The 22,171-nt window shown below is 48.8% G+C and overlaps 1 protein-coding gene across 2 annotated transcripts in view; it reads left to right on the forward strand.

The window, feature by feature from the left end:
* Positions 1–22,171, forward strand: part of LOC112217984 (1-phosphatidylinositol 4,5-bisphosphate phosphodiesterase beta-4-like) — a 153,886-nt gene that overhangs the window by 57,413 nt on the left and 74,302 nt on the right. For both annotated transcript variants that reach the window (XM_042300901.1, XM_042300900.1), the window contains exon 4: positions 8,583–8,678. In XM_042300901.1, coding sequence (XP_042156835.1) covers positions 8,595–8,678 — 84 coding nt within the window. In that variant the 5' untranslated portion in view covers positions 8,583–8,594. The remainder of the gene's footprint in view (positions 1–8,582; positions 8,679–22,171) is intronic.

Below are 22,171 nucleotides of genomic sequence, written 5' to 3' on the forward strand. Positions count from 1 at the left end.
GTGTGGGAGTGCTCCTCACCAGTCAGGTCTGGCAGGTATGAGGTGTCCCCTTCCTAATTCCCCATGCCACCCCTGTGTGGGAGTGCTCCTCACCAGTCAGGTCTGGCAGGTATGAGGTGTCCCCTTCCTAATTCCCCATGCCACCCCTGTGTGGGAGTGCTCCTCACCAGTCAGGTCTGGCAGGTATGAGGTGTCCCTTTCCTAATCCCCCATGCCACCCCTGTGTGGGAGTGCTCCTCACCAGTCAGGTCTGGCAGGTATGAGGTGTCCCCTTCCTAATTCCCCCATGCCACCCCTGTGTGGGAGTGCTCCTCACCAGTCAGGTCTGGCAGGTATGAGGTGTCCCCTTCCTAATTCCCCATGCTACCCCTGTGTGGGAGTGCTCCTCACCAGTCAGGTCTGGCAGGTATGAGGTGTCCCCTTCCTAATTCCCCCATGCCACCCCTGTGTGGGAGTGCTCCTCACCAGTCAGGTCTGGCAGGTATGAGGTGTCCCCTTCCTAATTCCCCATGCCACCCCTGTGTGGGAGTGCTCCTCACCAGTCAGGTCTGGCAGGTATGAGGTGTCCCCTTCCTAATTCCCCATGCCACCCCTGTGTGGGAGTGCTCCTCACCAGTCAGGTCTGGCAGGTATGAGGTGTCCCCTTCCTAATTCCCCATGCCACCCCTGTGTGGGAGTGCTCCTCACCAGTCAGGTCTGGCAGGTATGAGGTGTCCCCTTCCTAATTCCCCCATGCCACCCCTGTGTGGGAGTGCTCCTCACCAGTCAGGTCTGGCAGGTATAAGGTGTCCCCTTCCTAATTCCCCATGCCACCCCTGTGTGGGAGTGCTCCTCACCAGTCAGGTCTGGCAGGTATGAGGTGTCCCCTTCCTAATTCCCCATGCCACCCCTGTGTGGGAGTGCTCCTCACCAGTCAGGTCTGGCAGGTATGAGGTGTCCCCTTCCTAATTCCCCCATGCCACCCCTGTGTGGGAGTGCTCCTCACCAGTCAGGTCTGGCAGGTATAAGGTGTCCCCTTCCTAATTCCCCCATGCCACCCCTGTGTGGGAGTGCTCCTCACCAGTCAGGTCTGGCAGGTATAAGGTGTCCCCTTCCTAATTCCCCCATGCCACCCCTGTGTGGGAGTGCTCCTCACCAGTCAGGTCTGGCAGGTATAAGGTGTCCCCTTCCTAATTCCCCATGCCACCCCTGTGTGGGAGTGCTCCTCACCAGTCAGGTCTGGCAGGTATGAGGTGTCCCCTTCCTAATTCCCCATGCCACCCCTGTGTGGGAGTGCTCCTCACCAGTCAGGTCTGGCAGGTATGAGGTGTCCCCTTCCTAATTCCCCATGCCACCCCTGTGTGGGAGTGCTCCTCACCAGTCAGGTCTGGCAGGTATAAGGTGTCCCCTTCCTAATTCCCCATGCCACCCCTGTGTGGGAGTGCTCCTCACCAGTCAGGTCTGGCAGGTATAAGGTGTCCCCTTCCTAATTCCCCATGCCACCCCTGTGTGGGAGTGCTCCTCACCAGTCAGGTCTGGCAGGTATGAGGTGTCCCCTTCCTAATTCCCCATGCCACCCCTGTGTGGGAGTGCTCCTCACCAGTCAGGTCTGGCAGGTATGAGGTGTCCCCTTCCTAATTCCCCCATGCCACCCCTGTGTGGGAGTGCTCCTCACCAGTCAGGTCTGGCAGGTATGAGGTGTCCCCTTCCTAATTCCCCATGCCACCCCTGTGTGGGAGTGCTCCTCACCAGTCAGGTCTGGCAGGTATGAGGTGTCCCCTTCCTAATTCCCCCATGCCACCCCTGTGTGGGAGTGCTCCTCACCAGTCAGGTCTGGCAGGTATGAGGTGTCCCCTTCCTAATTCCCCCATGCCACCCCTGTGTGGGAGTGCTCCTCACCAGTCAGGTCTGGCAGGTATGAGGTGTCCCCTTCCTAATTCCCCCATGCCACCCCTGTGTGGGAGTGCTCCTCACCAGTCAGGTCTGGCAGGTATGAGGTGTCCCCTTCCTAATTCCCCATGCCACCCCTGTGTGGGAGTGCTCCTCACCTCTGTGTGGCAGCTATACCCGTGATACCTCTGTGTTGGAGCGCTCCTCACTAGTTAGGTCAGGCTGGTGTGAGGTGTCCCTGCTGCCGTCCTCGTGCCATCCCTGTGCCGGCATCTCTGAACTCTAGGATACCTGCGGTTCCAGGTAGCCTCGTGTGTTGGTTTGGTTATTCCCTCCTAGTCAGGACAGGACCTTGTTTCCATGTTCCCCTGCCACCCCAGTGCTGCAGTGCCCCATTGGCTCCTCACCAGGCACTTCATTTGGGTTTATGAGGTGAGGGAGCGTTCCGATGGGTGTTACCCTAGCAGCCATATTAGACTATGCCTAGCGACAGGGGAGCCCCCAGCCTGGGGGACACAGAGTTATCTAACATAATTATCTCACTGTCAAGAGTTCACCAAGCAGGGGTCACCAGGGGTTGGCATTGCCAGGACGCTCTGTTCTGCAGCTCACGTGTTCAGGAGAAGAACATGTGTATGGATGGTGGAGAATGTTGTTATGGAGTGAAGGATTTAGTAATGGAATAGACTGCCGTTGACAGAAGTAATACTGAAAGCCCAGCCACAATATTGGATATTTAGGATTGTTTTGAAATATTGCAGTATTTTCAATGGCATATTCTGTATTTTTTGCTATTTTCCGATAGATATTTGTCTATATTCCTTGATGAATATTCAGTCTTGACAGCACTGCCTTTCAACAGATCTCAACTGGAAGAATACATCTGCCAATGCAGTCCCCTGGTTGGACATCACAGATGGTAGAGGGATGTGTTTGATGGGCCTGGCCCACCTGTCACGTTCTGACCTTAGTTCCTTTGTTTTTGTCTTTGTTTTAGTATAGTCAAGGTGTGAGTTGGGGGGGGCAGTCTATGTTCTTTTTTTTATGATTTGGGATTTCTGTGTTTGGCCTGGTATGGTTCTCAATCAGAGGCAGCTGTCAATCGTTGTCCCTGATTGAGAACCATACTTAGGCAGCCTGTTTTCACCCTTGAGTTGTGGGTGATTATTTTCTGTTCTGTGTATTCACCAGGACTGTTTCGGTTCGTTCGTTGGCGCTTTATTGTTTTGTTTCAGTGTTCAATTGTTTTATTAAATCAATATGCACACTTACCACGCTGCGCATTGGTACTCACCTTCTATCACCAACAATGGCTGTTACACCACCAGTATACAGATTTGTTTTTATTTTTTATTTAACTAGACAAGTCAGTTAAGAACAAATTCTTATTTACAATGATGACCTACCAAAAGGCAAAAGGCCTCCTGCAGGGATGGGGGCTGGGATTAAATGTTTTTAAATAAAATAGGACAAAACACATCCCCACAAGAGACACCACAACACTACATAAAGAGAGACCTAAGACAACAACATAGCATGGCAGCAACACAACATGGCAGCAGGCCAATATGGTACCAGCATAAAACATGGGACAAAAATGATTGGGCGCAGACAACAGCACAAAGGGCAAGAAGATAGAGACAACATTACATCACACAGCCACAACTGTCAGTAAGAGTGTCCATGATTGAGTCTTTGAATGAAGAGATTGAGATAAAACTGTCCAGTTTGAGTGTTTGTTGCAGCCTGTTCCAGTCACTAGCTGCAGCGAACTGAAAAGAGGAGCGACTCGGGCATGTGTGTGCTTTGGGGACCTTCAACAGAATGTGACTGGCACATTACCACAGTAGATATCTCAGATAGGGGGGAGTGAGGCCTAAGAGGGTTTTACAAATAAGCATCAACCAGTGGGTCTTGCAACAGGTATACAGAGATGACCAGTTTACAGAGGAGTATAGAGTGCAGTGATGTGTCCTATAAGGAGCATTGGTGCCAAATCTGATGGCCGAATGGTAAAGAACATATTGCCGCTCGAGAGCACCCATACCTGCCGATCTATAAATTACATCTCCGTAATCTAGCATGGGTAGGATGGTCAAATAAATCAGGGTTAGTTTGTCCCCACACCACTTCCAGTAGCATCTGGTCTCCCACCCAGGGACTGACCAGGACCAACCCTGCTTAGCTTCAGAGGCAAGCCAGCATTGGGATGTAGGGTGGTATGCTGCTACTACCACACACCTACCACCTACTACCACATAACTACTACCTACTACCACACACCTACTACGTTCTTGTGAGGACAAGAGTGTGGGGAATACATAAAACATTGCATTTGAGAAGCACTTGCACTCCCCTTACTGTATTACCTCACACTGCCCCTCCCCCATTCACTGAACCTTCTTCCAACCAGGACAATGTCAACAATAGAGAAAAAACTAGATATACACAAAGTAAACATTTTACTTCAGAATTCTCAGCTATCTATATGTGAATCATAATCATTTAGCAGATAAATTACCTAAAACTATGCAAGGTAGATGTCAATTCTTCGTGGATAGCTAGCCAGCTAACAATTATTTGTGGCTATCTTGCTAGGTAACAGTAGTAGCTAGCCAGTTAGCCCTATTGACTTACCATGGGCTTGCCATTTACTCACACTATTGGGTATTGTAGGCAGGTAAACATGAACACTGCATGTATTTATTAACGTATCAAGATTAAATATTGTCGTCAGGCAGCATGAAATGTGTATAGCTAACATTTCATTTCGAAGTCAGCAGCTGTGTTCGAATACCCATACTAACATACTGTATACTACATACTTAATGAGAATATACTACATACCATTAGATCATTTTTGTATGCTGTAAGCCAACGTTTTCCTTTCAGTTGAGTGTACTAGAGCTTCGCCTGTCTACCGAAAGTTGATGCTGTTGCTATGCAACCTCTTGCTAGCTTTTTAACATAACAAATTACTAGCTAGACATTTTACAACTTATGTTGTGTTCTTAAATACAATCTGGAGTACCAGAGAGCGCTCAGAGTGAGCTCTGGGCATTTGTAAATTCAGTGCGTTGTCAGATTGTCCGTTCATAAATTCACAAGTTCGCTCTCGGAGCGTTTAGAGCCACACTGGACGCTCTGGCCGAGGAGGAGGGTTGATCCGAGCGTCCTGACCTCAGCGGCAGTCAAGCACCTGAGCTAACTAGCTAACGTTGGCTAGCTTGCTAACTACTTCCAGACACAAATGAGAGAACACCTCACTCTGATCATTTTACTTGCTCTAGCAGAGCTGGTTAGGCAGTTTTCATGTTATCCATAGCGTTGGTGACTAACTGTGCTGTTGGCAACAATTGAAGTACTCTTTTTTGCCAATGTTTAGTAACCCCGGCCATATATTCAACGGGTGTTGTGCCTTCGTAAAACCATCAGTTATTCTGCGCTCTGGTACTCAGACGAGAGGGCTCTGAAATCGGAGTAGATAGCCAGAGCGAATTTACGAAAGCACCAGAATGTCCATTGAGAACCTACAACGAGTATACCACTTAGCTAAACTAAGAAGTACGGGATTAATCAGGCCAATAAACGTTCGGTAGTTACTTAGACAGCATATAGTTAATATACTGGTAATTTTGAGCTAACATAACCGGTACATACTGCTGTAATGATATGCTATGTGGTTCATAAGGATAGTGTAGCTAACAAACTGTCAGCCAACATAACGTGTAATGTAACTTATTTGAAAAGTCATTACTTTATTACATTTGCTCAACATTTTCTTAACATTTGTCATAATTAGTTAAAGCAATGAATTTGTATCCGCTCTCGTTGGGCTTCGGCTACATATTTTCTGCCATTTTCTTCAAATCTGAAAACAATGTGAATCCACGCCCATTTTATGAAGAAATGCCTTATGGGCCCTAAAAGCATGGAAATAGTGTCGACTTCTTGTATAAATCGTATTTTGGCGAATGTAGTACGACATCCGGGAACTTTTGGCATACTAACTATATCCATACTATGACCAATAAGCATACTAATTACCCAATTTCCGTCACAAATTTGCATGCTCGGAGTACGGTAGTAATAATTTTGAGAAACACCCCATGTCTACAGTTTGGCAATTGAATCAAACTCGTGTTGCTGTATTTCAGAAGAGGTAGAGGGTGTTTTGATGCACAGTGTGTTGCTATGGTCTCAGATCTGTGTACCTGACATCAAACACAGAACACGAAGGCATGCACACACACACACACAGAGCCACTCGCCTCTCCCAAATTCTGTCATGCTCAGCTGACTCTCTCTGTCTCTCCCCCCTTCTTTCATCTCCCTCGTTCTGTCGCTCTCCCATTCTTTCTCATCAACATCCAGCTTCCTTCCCTCTCCCTACTAGAGAGAATAAATTACTCTGTCATTATTCTGTGATCTGTATCTGTTCCGTGGCCTCAACACACACGTGCGCACGCACGCACGCACACTCTCGCTCACGCACGCACGCACTCACACACACGCACGCACCCTCGTACACACAGTCATTACTCACATCAACTGTATCCTTTTCTAAGCACACAGCACTTCTCATGGAAATACACTCAACATGCACACACTTTTATTGAGACACATTATGGTGCCTTCGAAAAGTATTCAGACCCCTTGACTTTTTCCACATTTTGTTACATTATAGCCTTACTCTAAAATTGATTAAATGAAACATTTTCCTCAGTAAGGATTCAGACCCTTTGCTATGAGACTCGAAATTTAGCTCAGGTACATCCGGTTTCAATTGATCATCCTAGAGATGTTTCGACAACTTGATTGGAGTCCACCTGTGGTAAATTCAATTGATTGGACCTGATATGGAAAGGCACACACTTGTCTATATAAGGTCCCACAGTTGACAGTGCATGTCAGATCAAAAATCAGGTCAAAGGAATTGTCCGTAGAGCTCCGAGACAGCATTGTGTCAAGGCACAGATCTGGGGAAGGGTACCAAACAATGTCTGCAGTATTGAAGGTCCCCAAGAACACAGTGGCTTCCATCATTCTTAAATGGAAGAAGTTTGGAACCACCAAGACTCTTCCTAGAGCTGGCTGCCCGGCCAAACTGAGCAATCGGGGGAGAAGGGTCTTGGTCAGGGAGGTGACCAAGAACCCGATGGTCACTATGACAGAGCTCTTGAGTTCCTCTGTGGAAATGCTGGAACCTTCCAGAAGGACAACCATCTCTGCAGCACTACACCAACCTGGCCTTTATGGTAGAGTAACCAGACAGAAGTCACTCCTCAGTAAAAGACATGACAGAGCCCACTTGCAGTTTGCCAAAAGGCGCATAAAGACTCTCAGATCATGAGAAACAAGATTCTCTGGTCTGATGAAACCAAAATTGAACTCTTTGGCCTGAATGCCAAGTGTCACGTCTGGAGAAAACCTGCCACCATCCCTACGGTGAACCATGGTGGTGGCATCATGCTGTGGGGATGTTTTTCAGCTGCAGTGACTGGGAGAATAGTCAGGGTCGAGGCAAAGATGAACAGAGCAAAGTACAGATATATCCTTGATGAAAACCTGCTCCAGAGCGCTCAGGACCTCAGACTGGGGCGAAGGTTCACCTTCCAACAGGACAATGACCCTAAGCACACAGCCAAGACAATGCAGGAGTGGCTTCGGGGGCAAGTCTCTGAATGTCCTTGGGTGGCCCAGCCAGAGCCCGGACTTGAACCCGATTGAACTTCTCTGGAGAGACCTGAAAATAGCTGTGCACAAAGTTCCCCATCCAACCTGACAGAGCTTGAGAGGATCTGCAGAGTAGAATGGGAGAAACTCCCCAAATACAGGTGTGCCAAGCTTGTAGCGTCATACCCAAGAAGACACCATACTGTAGTCACTGCCAAAGGGGCTTCAACAAAGGGTCTGAATACTTATGGAAATGTGATTTTTCAGCTTTTCTTTGTGCAATTTATTATTTTTAAATCCATTTTAGAATAAAGCTGTAACGTAACATAATGTGGAAAAAGTCAAGAGGTCTAGATACTTTCCGAATGCACTGTACATATCCTACATACCTCAGCCCTTCTGAAAAATCATAGTTGACAGTTAGTGTGCTGTCTGATCCAGATATAACCCTCCTTACTGATGCAGTTATAGACATGTTACAAATTATTAATTCATAGATGGGAAGAGTTCAATGTGTTAGAGGGCAACACTGCACACACACACACACTGTACACCGACAGAGAGGGAGAGGCCCCTAGGGACAAGTAAATTCATTCACATGTCAAGTTCATTTGCAGGTCTATTCTTTTGTCTTAGTATCTCACCGCACACACACTCTCACACTCACAAGGACAACCTGACACGTTCAGGTTTGATGTCATTCGTGGCTATTTCTGTGAGCTGTTATTGCTAATAATAAAATGCATTGTCTCGTGACAGGTGCAGTAAAACAATACGTGTTCATTCTAAGTGGTAACAGTCTGCTTGGTGGGATGGACTGGTTATGCCTACATCCTGTTTTTCCCAGCACTACATAGAAAGGCTATTTGGTGGTGCACATATTATATTTCTTGGAACATCTCAGGTTAAGACACCTGCAAGAGGCCAACCTGCCTTTACATAGTGTTTCTTTCACTCCCACTCCCCCTCTCTCTCTTTCCTCTTTCTCCCCCCCCTCTCTCTCTTTCCTCTTTCCCCTCCTCTCTCTCTCTCGACAGGTGTAAGCAGCTATGACTAAGTCCTATGAGTTTAACTGGCAGAAGCACCTGCCTGGCTTCATGCAGGAAGGAGCCTCATTCGACAGGTTTGACGAGGTAAGAAACAAACTCAAACTACCAACATTTTGGCAAACACTGAGTGCCAACTGCCAACCTGTCCTCCAACCAACTTGACATTAATCATTATATTACATTATACAATGGGTGAGTCTAATCCTGGATGCTGATTGGTTAAAACAGCATTCCAGCCGGTGTCTATTCCACAAGTTACCACCGGCTAAAGCTATGATGTTGAAATGCCTATTCACTCTGTTCCATCTGACTGCTCAATCCTCTGTCTCATCAGCCCAGCCAGGCAGTTTATGAACTTGATCTCCACTATAAAAAACATTTAGACATTATCTCCCATTTCTTTTAGACTAACATTATCTCCCATTTCTTTTAGACTAGACTAGCATTTGGTTTCAACAGCGGAGATTTTTTATAAACCTTGCTGTCTGCATCTCCGACAAAATGAAACAAATCTCCAGCTGTCAGACAGCTTTTCTCAGCCAGTCGAAATCATGAATCAGCTGGCATCCTTTTTCTGAATGTATACAAAGAAATGTCAATAGAAAACAGGTATCACAAAACACAATGCAGCTAGTTTGCAGTCTTTCCAGCTTCAGTTTGTGTAAGGTTCTGTATATATTTTCTTAGTCAACCTTGTGGTCTGTTTCTTTGTGCTCTTGAATGTAGCCTTGTTTCTTTGTGTTCTTGAACGTAGCCCTGTCTTTCATTTTTGTTCATTGATTTCACCTGTGTTAGGTACTCACCTGGTCTCATCAGCTCCTTATTTAGTTCAGTTCATTCTATTTGTGCCGTTGAGGTATTGTTCATTTTCACTCTACTAAGCCTTTTCCTAGCTTGTTTGTGAGAAGCAGTTATATCCTTCAGTCCTAGTTTTGATTCACCTACCTGTGCATGACCATTGCCTGCCGGTGACCACGATTCCTACCTTCAGCGAAGGTGAAATTAACACCTGCTGCACTCTCCCAGAGTATTCATTACAGTTTGAAGTGATTGTGTTAGCTGTGGTGTTGGCTGGCTCCTCTGAACAAGTGTCCTGACCAGAGCACATTTTCTATGCCAGGTGAAATCGTGTATCATTAGCTCATTGTTATGGATTTATCCAAATGTCACTAGAAAACCGCTTAAACAAACGCAAATGCAGCTACATGGCTGTTATTCTGTCTGCACTGTTTGAGGTGACTGTAAGTTAGCCGTAGTTGGCTAGCTAGCAAGCAAGGGATAAGAATGTTGCGAAACAGTATGGCAATGGAACATTTTGAACAAGCGCCTCCATAGATTCAGAACAAAAAGACTTAACGTCTGGGTCTCTGGCAACTGAACCGACCAGCTGGCTTGAGTAGCAACCTTAGATTTGTGTCGGGACTATATCTCATGGAAGGATGACATAGTATGAGTAAATTCATGAAAAAAAAAAAATCTGAAAGAAAATGTAAATCATTATTTGAATATGTTGGTAACCCGTTATATAAAAGTGAATAATGCCCCCGAAGCCGGTGTTTGGAGGATATATTGGCACGGTTTGCCGGCCCTCGACTTTGTCTGGGCCTACAGTAACAACACCCATGCCATATCATCAACACTGGCTTCTCAGGCATTATCACTTAAATAAAACACACTGCCATTTCTATCCTAACTAGAATGTCATTATCTCTGAGTTTTGGGTGTCAACATGGCGCCCATTAGAATTAGTGCATCTCAAACAAGGTTAGCCTGAAACTCGATCTATGGCCTGTAGCTCTGTGTCTTTGTGCAGCAGTGACACAACTAATCCTACCCTAATGACGGTCCTCTCGCTGGACATGAAGACACAAACACACACATGTAGGGGCTGTCTCCTTTATGGCATTTAGAAATCATTGCGTTATTCAGGGCACACACGTCCACACACACAAAGACGTACACACACACCATCATTTCCGTTAGTCGGTAATAGCCAGCATCAGACAAGATACATCAGATAAGACATCAGAGAAGAAGAAATCCCAATGCAAAATAATGATTTTTAGCCTCTTCATTGATGGAAAAAACAGTCGGTGTAAATACATTTGACTGGTCATGCTTATATGTTCATTTGCATAATTTAGTGGAATTAAATTGCCGCCTGTGTACAGTATATTTGTTATGTATCTTATTTATCACACGTGTTATTTATACAGATACAGAGCCTTTAATTGGAAAATTTGTCAGACAGTGCAAGAGCTGCTTCTGTAGCATCTTGTGGTGCTTTCAAGACGTCTGGGAACTCTGGAAAATACGAGGTCAAATCATGACCTCGCCAGGTCGCAGTTGTAAATGAGAACTTTTCCTCAACTAGCCTACCTGGTTAAATAAAGGTGTCCTCAACTAGCCTACCTGGTTAAATAAAGGTGTCCTCAACTAGCCTACCTGGTTAAATAAAGGTGTTCTCAACTAGCCTACCTGGTTAAATAAAGGTGTCCTCAACTAGCCTACCTGGTTAAATAAAGGTGTTCTCAACTAGCCTACCTGGTTAAATAAAGGTGTTCTCAACTAGCCTACCTGGTTAAATAAAGGTGTTCTCAACTAGCCTACCTGGTTAAATAAAGGTGAAATACATTTTTTAAATGATGTCAGTGATCTTCAGTTCGGAAAGTCAGAGCTCTACAAAGAGGCCTTAGTTCCCGAGTTGGAATTCCGAGTTGGATGACCGTTCAAAATCATTTTTCCTTGTTCCTAGTTTTCTTGAACGCACTGACGTCGGTAGTTGGAGATTTCCAAGTTCCCAGTTGTTTTGAACGCGGCATCAAATGTCAATGGAAGGCAGGCTTCATCAGCGCGTCACACACCACTGCAGAATCCAGTATGGATTCTGAAAACATATACTTAAATTGTTAGAAACCTGAATGTTTTAATACATATGAGACTTCAAATGAGCCTATTAGATCTATCTTTCAGCATTTCTAATGGATATTTTCATGGCTGTCACATGAAACCGCTCGCATGTGCAGTACCCCTTTAACACTGGTGTTGTCCTGCTAATTGCATTATGGAAGGAACATTCACACGTCGCCTACTGCCTTGTGTGCATTGCTGCGGTTATAACGTGAATCAACGTTCTGATCTGTTGCATCAGCCTCATTGCTTTTTAACAGGTTTTTTTATGTATCCTGGGCCTGCTGGTTGTATGATTTTGGGATCTATCATCCCACAACTGTCCCAGAGTCTGTTTGGAATAGGCTATTTCTTTCTCGACAAGCTGCCCAATAGAATATGTAGCCTAAACATTTCTACTATAGTAAATTGACATAGTGCTGGTGATTTTGCTGTTCATTAGTCATCTTGTTGGCTGAGGAAAAGTACATGTGGACAGTTATTCTAACATGTTCAAAGTGAACATCAGAATTCAGTAAGGAAAACCACACATCGCTGCATCCTCGACTTGCATGTTCTGTTAATATGCATGACAATATTTTAAATGTGATTTCTGTCATTCTGAGCACCGTGGGTGGACGCCCTAATCAGGTCTCAAACACGATGCATATGGGTCTGTTACATTTCTCACATGTCCTGAAACCCTGATACACTCACACATAAGTAGGGCTATCTCCTTTATGGTACAATACTTCATGGTGTTAGTCATTAGAAATAAAGGCACAGCCAGATACCGCATTGATCCACCACATTAACCAACTTTGTCATGGCGACCAAAAGTCAGATAGTCTGTTGTGAGTGTGTGTCAGTCTGTTGTGAGTGTGTGTCAGTCTGCTGTGAGTGTGTGTGTTAGTCTGCTGTGAGTGTGTGTGTGTCAGTCTGTTGTGAGTGTGTGTGTTAGCCTGCTGTGAGTGTGTGTTAGTCTGCTGTGAGTGTGTGTGTGTCAGTCTGCTGTGAGTGTGTGTGTGTCAGTCTGCTGTGAGTGTGTGTGTGTCAGTCTGCTGTGAGTGTGTGTGTGTCAGTCTGCTGTGTGAGTGTGTCAGTCTGTTGTGAGTGTGTGTGTCAGTCTGCTGTGTGTGTGTGTCAGTCTGCTGTGAGTGTGTGTGTGTCAGTCTGCTGTGTGAGTGTGTCAGTCTGTTGTGAGTGTGTGTGTCAGTCTGCTGTGAGTGTGTGTCAGTCTGCTGTGAGTGTGTGTCAGTCTGCTGTGAGAGTGTGTGTCAGTCTGCTGTGAGTGTGTGTGTCAGTCTGCTGTGAGTGTGTGTGTTAGTCTGCTGTGAGTGTGTGTGTCAGTCTGCTGTGAGTGTGTGTGTCAGTCTGCTGTGAGAGTGTGTTAGTCTGCTGTGAGTGTGTGTGTCAGTCTGCTGTGAGTGTGTGTGTCAGTCTGCTGTGAGTGTGTGTGTCAGTCTGCTGTGAGTGTGTGTGTCAGTCTGCTGTGAGTGTGTGTGTCAGTCTGCTGTGAGTGTGTGTGTCAGTCTGCTGTGAGTGTGAGTCAGTCTGCTGTGAGTGTGTGTCAGTCTGCTGTGAGTGTGTGTCAGTCTGCTGTGAGTGTGTGTCAGTCTGCTGTGAGTGTGTGTCAGTCTGCTGTGAGTGTGTGTGTCAGTCTGCTGTGAGTGTGTGTTAGTCTGCTGTGAGTGTGTGTGTCAGTCTGCTGTGAGTGTGTGTGTCAGTCTGCTGTGAGTGTGTGTGTCAGTCTGCTGTGAGTGTGTGTGTCAGTCTGCTGTGAGTGTGTGTCAGTCTGCTGTGAGTGTGTGTGTCAGTCTGCTGTGAGTGTGTGTTAGTCTGCTGTGAGTGTGTGTGTCAGTCTGCTGTGAGTGTGTGTGTCAGTCTGCTGTGAGTGTGTGTGTCAGTCTGCTGTGAGTGTGTGTGTCAGTCTGCTGTGAGTGTGTGTGTCAGTCTGCTGTGAGTGTGTGTGTCAGTCTGCTGTGAGTGTGAGTCAGTCTGCTGTGAGTGTGTGTCAGTCTGCTGTGAGTGTGTGTCAGTCTGCTGTGAGTGTGTGTCAGTCTGCTGTGAGTGTGTGTCAGTCTGCTGTGAGTGTGTGTCAGTCTGCTGTGAGTGTGTGTCAGTCTGCTGTGTGAGTGTGTGTCAGTCTGCTGTGTGAGTGTGTTAGTCTGCTGTGAGTGTGTGTGTCATTCTACTGTGAGTGTGTGTGTCAGTCTGCTGTGTGTGTGTGTTAGTCTGCTGTGAGTGTGTGTCAGTCTGCTGTGAGTGTGTGTTAGTCTGCTGTGAGTGTGTGTCAGTCTGCTGTGAGTGTGTGTCAGTCTGCTGTGAGTGTGTGTGTCAGTCTGCTGTGAGTGTGAGTCAGTCTGCTGTGAGTGTGTGTCAGTCTGCTGTGAGAGTGTGTTAGTCTGCTGTGAGTGAGTGTCAGTCTGCTGTGAGAGTGTGTGTCAGTCTGCTGTGAGTGTGTGTGTCATTCTACTGTGAGTGTGTGTGTCAGTCTGCTGTGTGAGTGTGTTAGTCTGCTGTGAGTGTGTGTCAGTCTGCTGTGAGTGTGTGTCAGTCTGCTGTGAGTGTGTGTGTCAGTCTGCTGTGAGTGTGTGTCAGTCTGCTGTGAGTGTGTGTCAGTCTGCTGTGAGTGTGTGTCAGTCTGCTGTGAGTGTGTGTGTCAGTCTGCTGTGAGTGTGTGTGTTAGTCTGCTGTGAGTGTGTGTGTCAGTCTGCTGTGAGTGTGTGTGTCAGTCTGCTGTGAGAGTGTGTTAGTCTGCTGTGAGTGTGTGTGTCAGTCTGCTGTGAGTGTGTGTGTCAGTCTGCTGTGAGTGTGTGTGTCAGTCTGCTGTGAGTGTGTGTGTCAGTCTGCTGTGAGTGTGTGTGTCAGTCTGCTGTGAGTGTGTGTGTCAGTCTGCTGTGAGTGTGAGTCAGTCTGCTGTGAGTGTGTGTCAGTCTGCTGTGAGTGTGTGTCAGTCTGCTGTGAGTGTGTGTCAGTCTGCTGTGAGTGTGTGTCAGTCTGCTGTGAGTGTGTGTGTCAGTCTGCTGTGAGTGTGTGTTAGTCTGCTGTGAGTGTGTGTGTCAGTCTGCTGTGAGTGTGTGTGTCAGTCTGCTGTGAGTGTGTGTGTCAGTCTGCTGTGAGTGTGTGTGTCAGTCTGCTGTGAGTGTGTGTCAGTCTGCTGTGAGTGTGTGTGTCAGTCTGCTGTGAGTGTGTGTTAGTCTGCTGTGAGTGTGTGTGTCAGTCTGCTGTGAGTGTGTGTGTCAGTCTGCTGTGAGTGTGTGTGTCAGTCTGCTGTGAGTGTGTGTGTCAGTCTGCTGTGAGTGTGTGTGTCAGTCTGCTGTGAGTGTGTGTGTCAGTCTGCTGTGAGTGTGAGTCAGTCTGCTGTGAGTGTGTGTCAGTCTGCTGTGAGTGTGTGTCAGTCTGCTGTGAGTGTGTGTCAGTCTGCTGTGAGTGTGTGTCAGTCTGCTGTGAGTGTGTGTCAGTCTGCTGTGAGTGTGTGTCAGTCTGCTGTGTGAGTGTGAGTCAGTCTGCTGTGTGAGTGTGTTAGTCTGCTGTGAGTGTGTGTGTCATTCTACTGTGAGTGTGTGTGTCAGTCTGCTGTGTGTGTGTGTTAGTCTGCTGTGAGTGTGTGTCAGTCTGCTGTGAGTGTGTGTTAGTCTGCTGTGAGTGTGTGTCAGTCTGCTGTGAGTGTGTGTCAGTCTGCTGTGAGTGTGTGTGTCAGTCTGCTGTGAGTGTGAGTCAGTCTGCTGTGAGTGTGTGTCAGTCTGCTGTGAGAGTGTGTCAGTCTGCTGTGAGTGTGTGTGTCATTCTACTGTGAGTGTGTCAGTCTGCTGTGAGTGTGTGTGTCATTCTACTGTGAGTGTGTCAGTCTGCTGTGAGTGAGTGTCAGTCTGCTGTGAGAGTGTGTCAGTCTGCTGTGAGTGTGTGTCAGTCTGCTGTGAGTGAGTGTCAGTCTGCTGTGAGTGTGTGTTAGTCTGCTGTGAGTGTGTGTTAGTCTGCTGTGAGTGTGTGTTAGTCTGCTGTGAGTGTGTGTTAGTCTGCTGTGAGTGTGTGTTAGTCTGCTGTGAGTGTGTGTTAGTCTGCTGTGAGTGTGTGTTAGTCTGCTGTGAGTGTGTGTTAGTCTGCTGTGAGTGTCACACACAGCACACTCCCTCACCATGTCCTCCCGCCCATGTTTCCCCTCTCTTACTCAATCAGGCCAGTTTGCTGGGGGATGGCAGATCTAGGACTGGATGTACCACACACACAGACACACACCAAGATAAGGATCAGTAATCCCTTAAATGTAGTCTTCAGTGAGGGGGATCCCTCCATGGATAAACACAGAGGGAAAACAACGAGTCTTTTAACTAGGACAGCCTGGTTACTTTGGAATTGATTCCTTTGTGTATTAACTTAGTGTGTATTTGTGTGGCGCTGCTAGTTATGTGGCCTCTACCCTGCTAGGACTCACCAGAGACTGGGTGGGTGGAGAGCTTTGGTGAATCTCTGCCAAGCTTCTGGTGAATCTAGTACACAAACTGTTCATTGACACATTTTTGACATCTTGATTAAAGTTTGCTAGGAGAGGTTAAAAAGGGAGAACATGGTTGTCTGATTTTAGCCTCTGAAACATTTAATGAATACCCACTGGGAAAAGACGTCAGATTACCATCCAATTTTGGTTGATATTTGAGTTTACTTGTCAACCAACATATATCCACCTTGAAATAAACCACAGAGCTAGCTTGGCATGGCTAACTATGGGTGGTTGCTGGTAGGCTACAAGTGTAGAATAGCAATAGAATGACATGAGCCTAGTGAGCAACACTACTGATCTGTGTGTTTGTGGCTAGTGTTATGAGAAGTAGATCATTTATCAGGGGCTTGTTTTACTTCTCAGATAGAAAATAGTAGCAAGCAACTGTCCATGGTGGCCCTGGTTGACTGGCTTGTCTCTCTTTACATACCGTCTGTAATCACAGTTAACAAAAGAGATCATTAGCCAGGTTTTGAAAAGACCAAACCTCAACTCTTTGTTTAGAAAACAATGATCAACCCTGTTATGATTAAAAAACAGCATAATTCTAGACAAGCTGGAGGTCTCCCGTGGAGTTGGCTGTAAGTGTGTGTGTGTGTTGATAATAGCTGTTGCGCAGGCTGATAGGCTAATAGAAGGCCTGCAGGAGACGACTGTGTTGATTAACATGGCAGACGTGCCTCGCCGACACACAGACACACACATGCTTAAATATGCTAATCAGGAAGGATTCTTCCAGTCTGCTCTCAGCTCACAGAACCCCCACAGAGCAACAGATGGTGAAGAAGGGCAGTGTGTGTGTGTGTGTGTGTGTGTGTGACCTTCATTTAACTAGGCAAGTCTTATTTACAATGACAGCCTACCCCGGCCAAACCGAATGATGCTGGGCCAATTCTGCGCTGCCCTATGGGACTCCCAATCAAGGCCGGATGTGATACAGCCTGGATTTGAACCAGGGACTGTAGTGACGCCTCTTGCATTGAGATGCAGTGCCTTAGACCACTGCGTCCATGTGTGTGTTAACTGTACTAGAATGATTAAAAGGCCGCTAAAATATGTAAGATTGCTATCGTTTATCGGGTTTTTTGGCAAGGAAAATATTGGATATTGGTATCGGCCCCAATTTTTTTTTTACTGCAGTGGGTTAAATCAGGGTCACAGAGGGATTCTGGTAGTTTTTACCATGTCAGATATAGAGTTGAAATGTATTACATTTGGCATCTGTTTGACATAGAAACACCAGATTTTCGTTTTTAAAATAATAATCTTTATTAATTATGAAAAATATGAATAACATTCCACCCATGAGGCCAAAGAGGGCGCTTTGGTCATTGACTGCTACACAGCCCTTTTCTCTGTCTTCCAAATATTGATCGATTGTATCTCTCTATGTATCATCTAATTTCCTCAGATGATGTAAGAAGACCAGGTGTGTGACGTGCACGGGGATCTCTCTCATTGACTGACGACCAAAATTACTTTAGGTCAAAGGTCAATTTGGAGACTCTTAGTCTGGTGGTGTTGAGTCATCCCTCTGTCCTTAGGGACATGTTCGTGTGGGTGCGTGTGTCCTTTGGGACTTCCCTTCCCATTAGACATCAATAAATCAGTAATACTAATGATGACAGAAGGATGTACTGGGAAACATTTCCTGCAACCCATCACCGGTCTGCTGCCGGCTGATGCTCTAATAGGTTTAGGCACTTTAGGAACATCTCTGTGTTTGTGTGTTGGCTCAAACACCAGACGTCTCTCCATCTCCCACACTCCGTCTCTCCATCTCCCACTCTCCCACACTCCGTCTCTCCATCTCCCACACTCCGTCTCTCCATCTCCCACTCTCCCACACTCCGTCTCTCCATCTCCCACTCTCCCACACTCCGTCTCTCCATCTCCCACACTCCGTCTCTCCATCTCCCACACTCCATCTCTCCATCTCCCACACTCCGTCTCTCCATCTCCCACACTCCGTCCCTCCATCTCCCACACTCCGTCTCTCCATCTCCCACACTCGGTCTCTCCATCTCCCACACTCGGTCTCTCCATCTCCCACACTCGGTCTCTCCATCTCCCACTCTCCCATGCTCCGTCTCTCCATCTCCCACACTCCGTCTCTCCATCTCCCTCACTCCGTCTCTCCATCTCCCTCACTCCGTCTCTCCATCTCCCATTCTCCCTCACTCCGTCTCTCCATCTCCCACACTCCGTCTCTCCATCTCCCATTCTCCCACACTCGGTCTCTCCATCTCCCACTCTCCCATGCTCCGTCTCTCCATCTCCCATGCTCCGTCTCTCCATCTCCCACACTCTGTCTCTACATCTCCGACACTCCGTCTCTCCATCTCCCACTCTCCCACACTCCGTCTCTCCATCTCCCATTCTCCCACACTCCGCCTCTCCATCTCCCACACTCCGTCTCTCCATCTACCACACTCCGTCTCTCCATCTCCCACTCTCCCTCACTCCGTCTCTCCATCTCCCTCACTCCCACACTCCGTCTCTCCATCTCCCACACTCCGCCTCTCCATCTCCCACACTCCGTCTCTCCATCTACCACACTCCGTCTCTCCATCTCCCACTCTCCCTCACTCCGTCTCTCCATCTCCCTCACTCCCACACTCCATCTCTCACTCTCCCACACTCCGTCTCTCCATCTCCCACTCTCCCACACTCGGTCTCTCCATCTCCCATTCTCCCACACTCCGTCTCTCCATCTCCCTCACTCCCACACTCCGCCTCTCCATCTCCCATTCTCCCACACTCGGTCTCTCCATCTCCCACTCTCCCCCATCTCCATCTCCCACACTCCGTCTCTCCATCTCCCACACTCCGTCTCTCCATCTCCCATTCTCCCACACTCGGTCTCTCCATCTCCCACTCTCCCATGCTCCGTCTCTCCATCTCCCATGCTCCGTCTCTCCATCTCCCACACTCTGTCTCTACATCTCCGACACTCCGTCTCTCCATCTCCCACACTCCGTCTCTCCATCTCCCACTCTCCCACACTCCGTCTCTCCATCTCCCACACTCCGTCTCTCCATCTCCCACACTCCGTCTCTCCATCTCCCATTCTCCCACACTCGGTCTCTCCATCTCCCACTCTCCCATGCTCCGTCTCTCCATCTCCCACGCTCCGTCTCTCCATCTCCCACACTCTGTCTCTACATCTCCGACCTCCGTCTCTCCATCTCCCACACTCCGTCTCTCCATCTCTCCCACTCTCCCATCTCCGTCTCTCCATCTCCCACACTCTCCCGTCTCTCCATCTCCCACACTCCGTCTCTCCATCTCCCATGCTCCGTCTCTCCACTCGGTCTCTCCATCTCCCACACTCCGTCTCTCCATCTCCCACACTCCGTCTCTCCATCTCCCACACTCCGTCTCTCCATCTCCCACACTCCGTCTCTCCATCTCCCACCTCCGTCTCTCTCCATCTCCCACACTCCGTCTCTCCATCTCCCCACTCCGTCTCTCCATCTCCCTCCCATGCTCCGTCTCTCCATCTCCCGTCTCTCCATCTCCCACACTCCTGTCTCTCCATCTCCCCTCCTCCGTCTCTCCATCTCCCCCTCCATCTCCGTCTCTCCATCTCCCTCACTCCGTCTCTCCATCTCCCATTCTCCCTCACTCCGTCTCTCCATCTCCCACACTCCATCTCTCCATCTCCCCATTCTCTCCCACTCGGTCTCTCCATCTCCCACTCTCCCATGCTCCGTCTCTCCATCTCCCATGCTCCGTCTCTCCATCTCCCACACTCTGTCTCTACATCTCCGACACTCCGTCTCTCCATCTCCCACTCTCCCACACTCCGTCTCTCCATCTCCCACTCTCCCACAGTCCGTCTCTCCATCTCCCATCTCCCACTCCGTCTCTCCACCTCCCACACTCCATCTCTCACTCTCCCACACCCCGTCTCTCCATCTCCCATTCTCCCACACTTGGTCTCTCCATCTCCCACTCTCCCCCACTCCATCTCATCCCACCCTGTCTCTCCATCTCCCATTCTCCCACACTCCGCCTCTCCATCTCCCACACTCCGTCTCCATCTACCACACTCCGTCTCTCCATCTCCCCTCCGTCTCTCCATCTCCCTCCGTCTCTCCATCTCCGTCTCTCCATCTCCCTCACTCCCACACACCTCTCTCCATCTCCCACACTCCGTCTCCCTCTCCACACTCGGTCTCTCCATCTCTCCCATTCTCCCACACTCGGTCTCTCCATCTCCCACTCTCCCATGCTCCGTCTCTCCATCTCCCATGCTCCGTCTCTCCATCTCCCATGCTCCGTCTCTCCATCTCCCACACTCTGTCTCTCCATCTCCGACCTCCGTCTCTCCATCTCCACTCTCCCAGGTCTCTCCATCTCCGTCTCTCCATCTCCCACTCTCTCCACAGTCCGTCTCTCCATCTCCCACACTCCGTCTCTCCTCCATCTCTCCACTCTCCCCATCTCTCTCCATCTCCCATTCACTCCCGTCTCTCCATCTCCCACTTCTCTCCATCTCCCTTGGTCTCTCCATCTCCCACCTCCGTCTCTCCATCTCCCCACTCCGTCTCTCCATCTCCCACTCTCCCACAGTCCGTCTCTCCATCTCCCACACTCCGTCTCTCCATCCATTCTCCCATCGGTCTCTCCCATCTCCCACTCCGTCTCTCCATCTCCCACTCTCTCCATCTCCCCACTCCGTCTCTCCATCTCCCATGCTCCGTCTCTCCATCCATCTCCCTCACTCCGTCTCTCCATCTCCCCACACTCTGTCTCTACATCTCCCACACTCCGTCTCTCCATCTCCCATTCTCCCACACTCCGTCTCTCCATCTCTCCCCATGCTCCGTCTCTCCATCTCTCCATCTCCACTCCGTCTCTCCACATCTGTCTCTCCATCTCCCATTCTCCCACACTTCCGTCTCTCCATCTCCCGTCTCTCCATCTCCCACACTCCGTCTCTCCATCTCCCACACTCCGTCTCCCATCTCCCACACTCCGTCTCTCCATCTCCCACTCTCTCCCCATCTCCCACACCGTCTCTCCATCTCCCCATCTCCCACACTCCGTCTCTCCATCTCCCACACTCCGTCTCTCCATCTCCCTCACTCCGTCTCTCCATCTCCCTCACTCCGTCTCTCCATCTCCCATCTCCCTCACTCCGTCTCTCCATCTCCCACACTCCATCTCTCCATCTCCCATTCTCCCACACTCGGTCTCTCCATCTCCCACTCTCCCATGCTCTGTCTCTCCATCTCCCATGCTCCGTCTCTCCATCTCCCACACTCTGTCTCTACATCTCCGACACTCCGTCTCTCCATCTCCCACTCTCCCACACTCCGTCTCTCCATCTCCCACTCTCCCACAGTCCGTCTCTCCATCTCCCACACTCCGTCTCTCCACCTCCCACACTCCATCTCTCACTCTCCCACACCCCGTCTCTCCATCTCCCATTCTCCCACACTTGGTCTCTCCATCTCCCACTCTCCCCCACTCCATCTCCCACACTCCGTCTCTCCATCTCCCATTCTCCCACACTCCGCCTCTCCATCTCCCACACTCCGTCTCTCCATCTACCACACTCCGTCTCTCCATCTCCCACTCTCCCTCTCCGTCTCTCCATCTCCCTCCATCTCCCCACACCGTCTCTCCATCTCCCACACTCCGTCTCTCCATCTCCCATTCTCCCACACTCGGTCTCTCCATCTCCCACTCTCCCATGCTCCGTCTCTCCATCTCCCATGCTCCGTCTCTCCATCTCCCATCTGCTCCGTCTCTCCATCTCCCACACTCTGTCTCTCCATCTCTCCACACTCCGTCTCTCCATCTCCCACTCTCCCCTCTCCGTCTCTCCTCTCCACTCTCTCCGTCTCCCACACTCCTCCTCTCCATCTCCCACTCTCCCCACTCCGTCTCTCCATCTCCCTCTCCACTCTCCATCTCCCACACTCCGTCTCTCCATCTCCCACACTCCGTCTCTCCATCTCCCATTCTCCCACACTCGGTCTCTCCATCTCCCACTCTCCCATGCTCCGTCTCTCCATCTCCCATGCTCCGTCTCTCCATCTCCCACACTCTGTCTCAATATCTCCGACACTCCGTCTCTCCATCTCCCACTCTCCCACACTCCGTCTCTCCATCTCCCACTCTCCCACACTCCGTCTCTCCATCTCCCACAGTCCGTCTCTCCATCTCCCACACT

This window comes from Oncorhynchus tshawytscha, linkage group LG18 (assembly GCF_018296145.1).
Source record: "Oncorhynchus tshawytscha isolate Ot180627B linkage group LG18, Otsh_v2.0, whole genome shotgun sequence".
Classification (NCBI taxonomy): domain Eukaryota; kingdom Metazoa; phylum Chordata; class Actinopteri; order Salmoniformes; family Salmonidae; genus Oncorhynchus; species Oncorhynchus tshawytscha.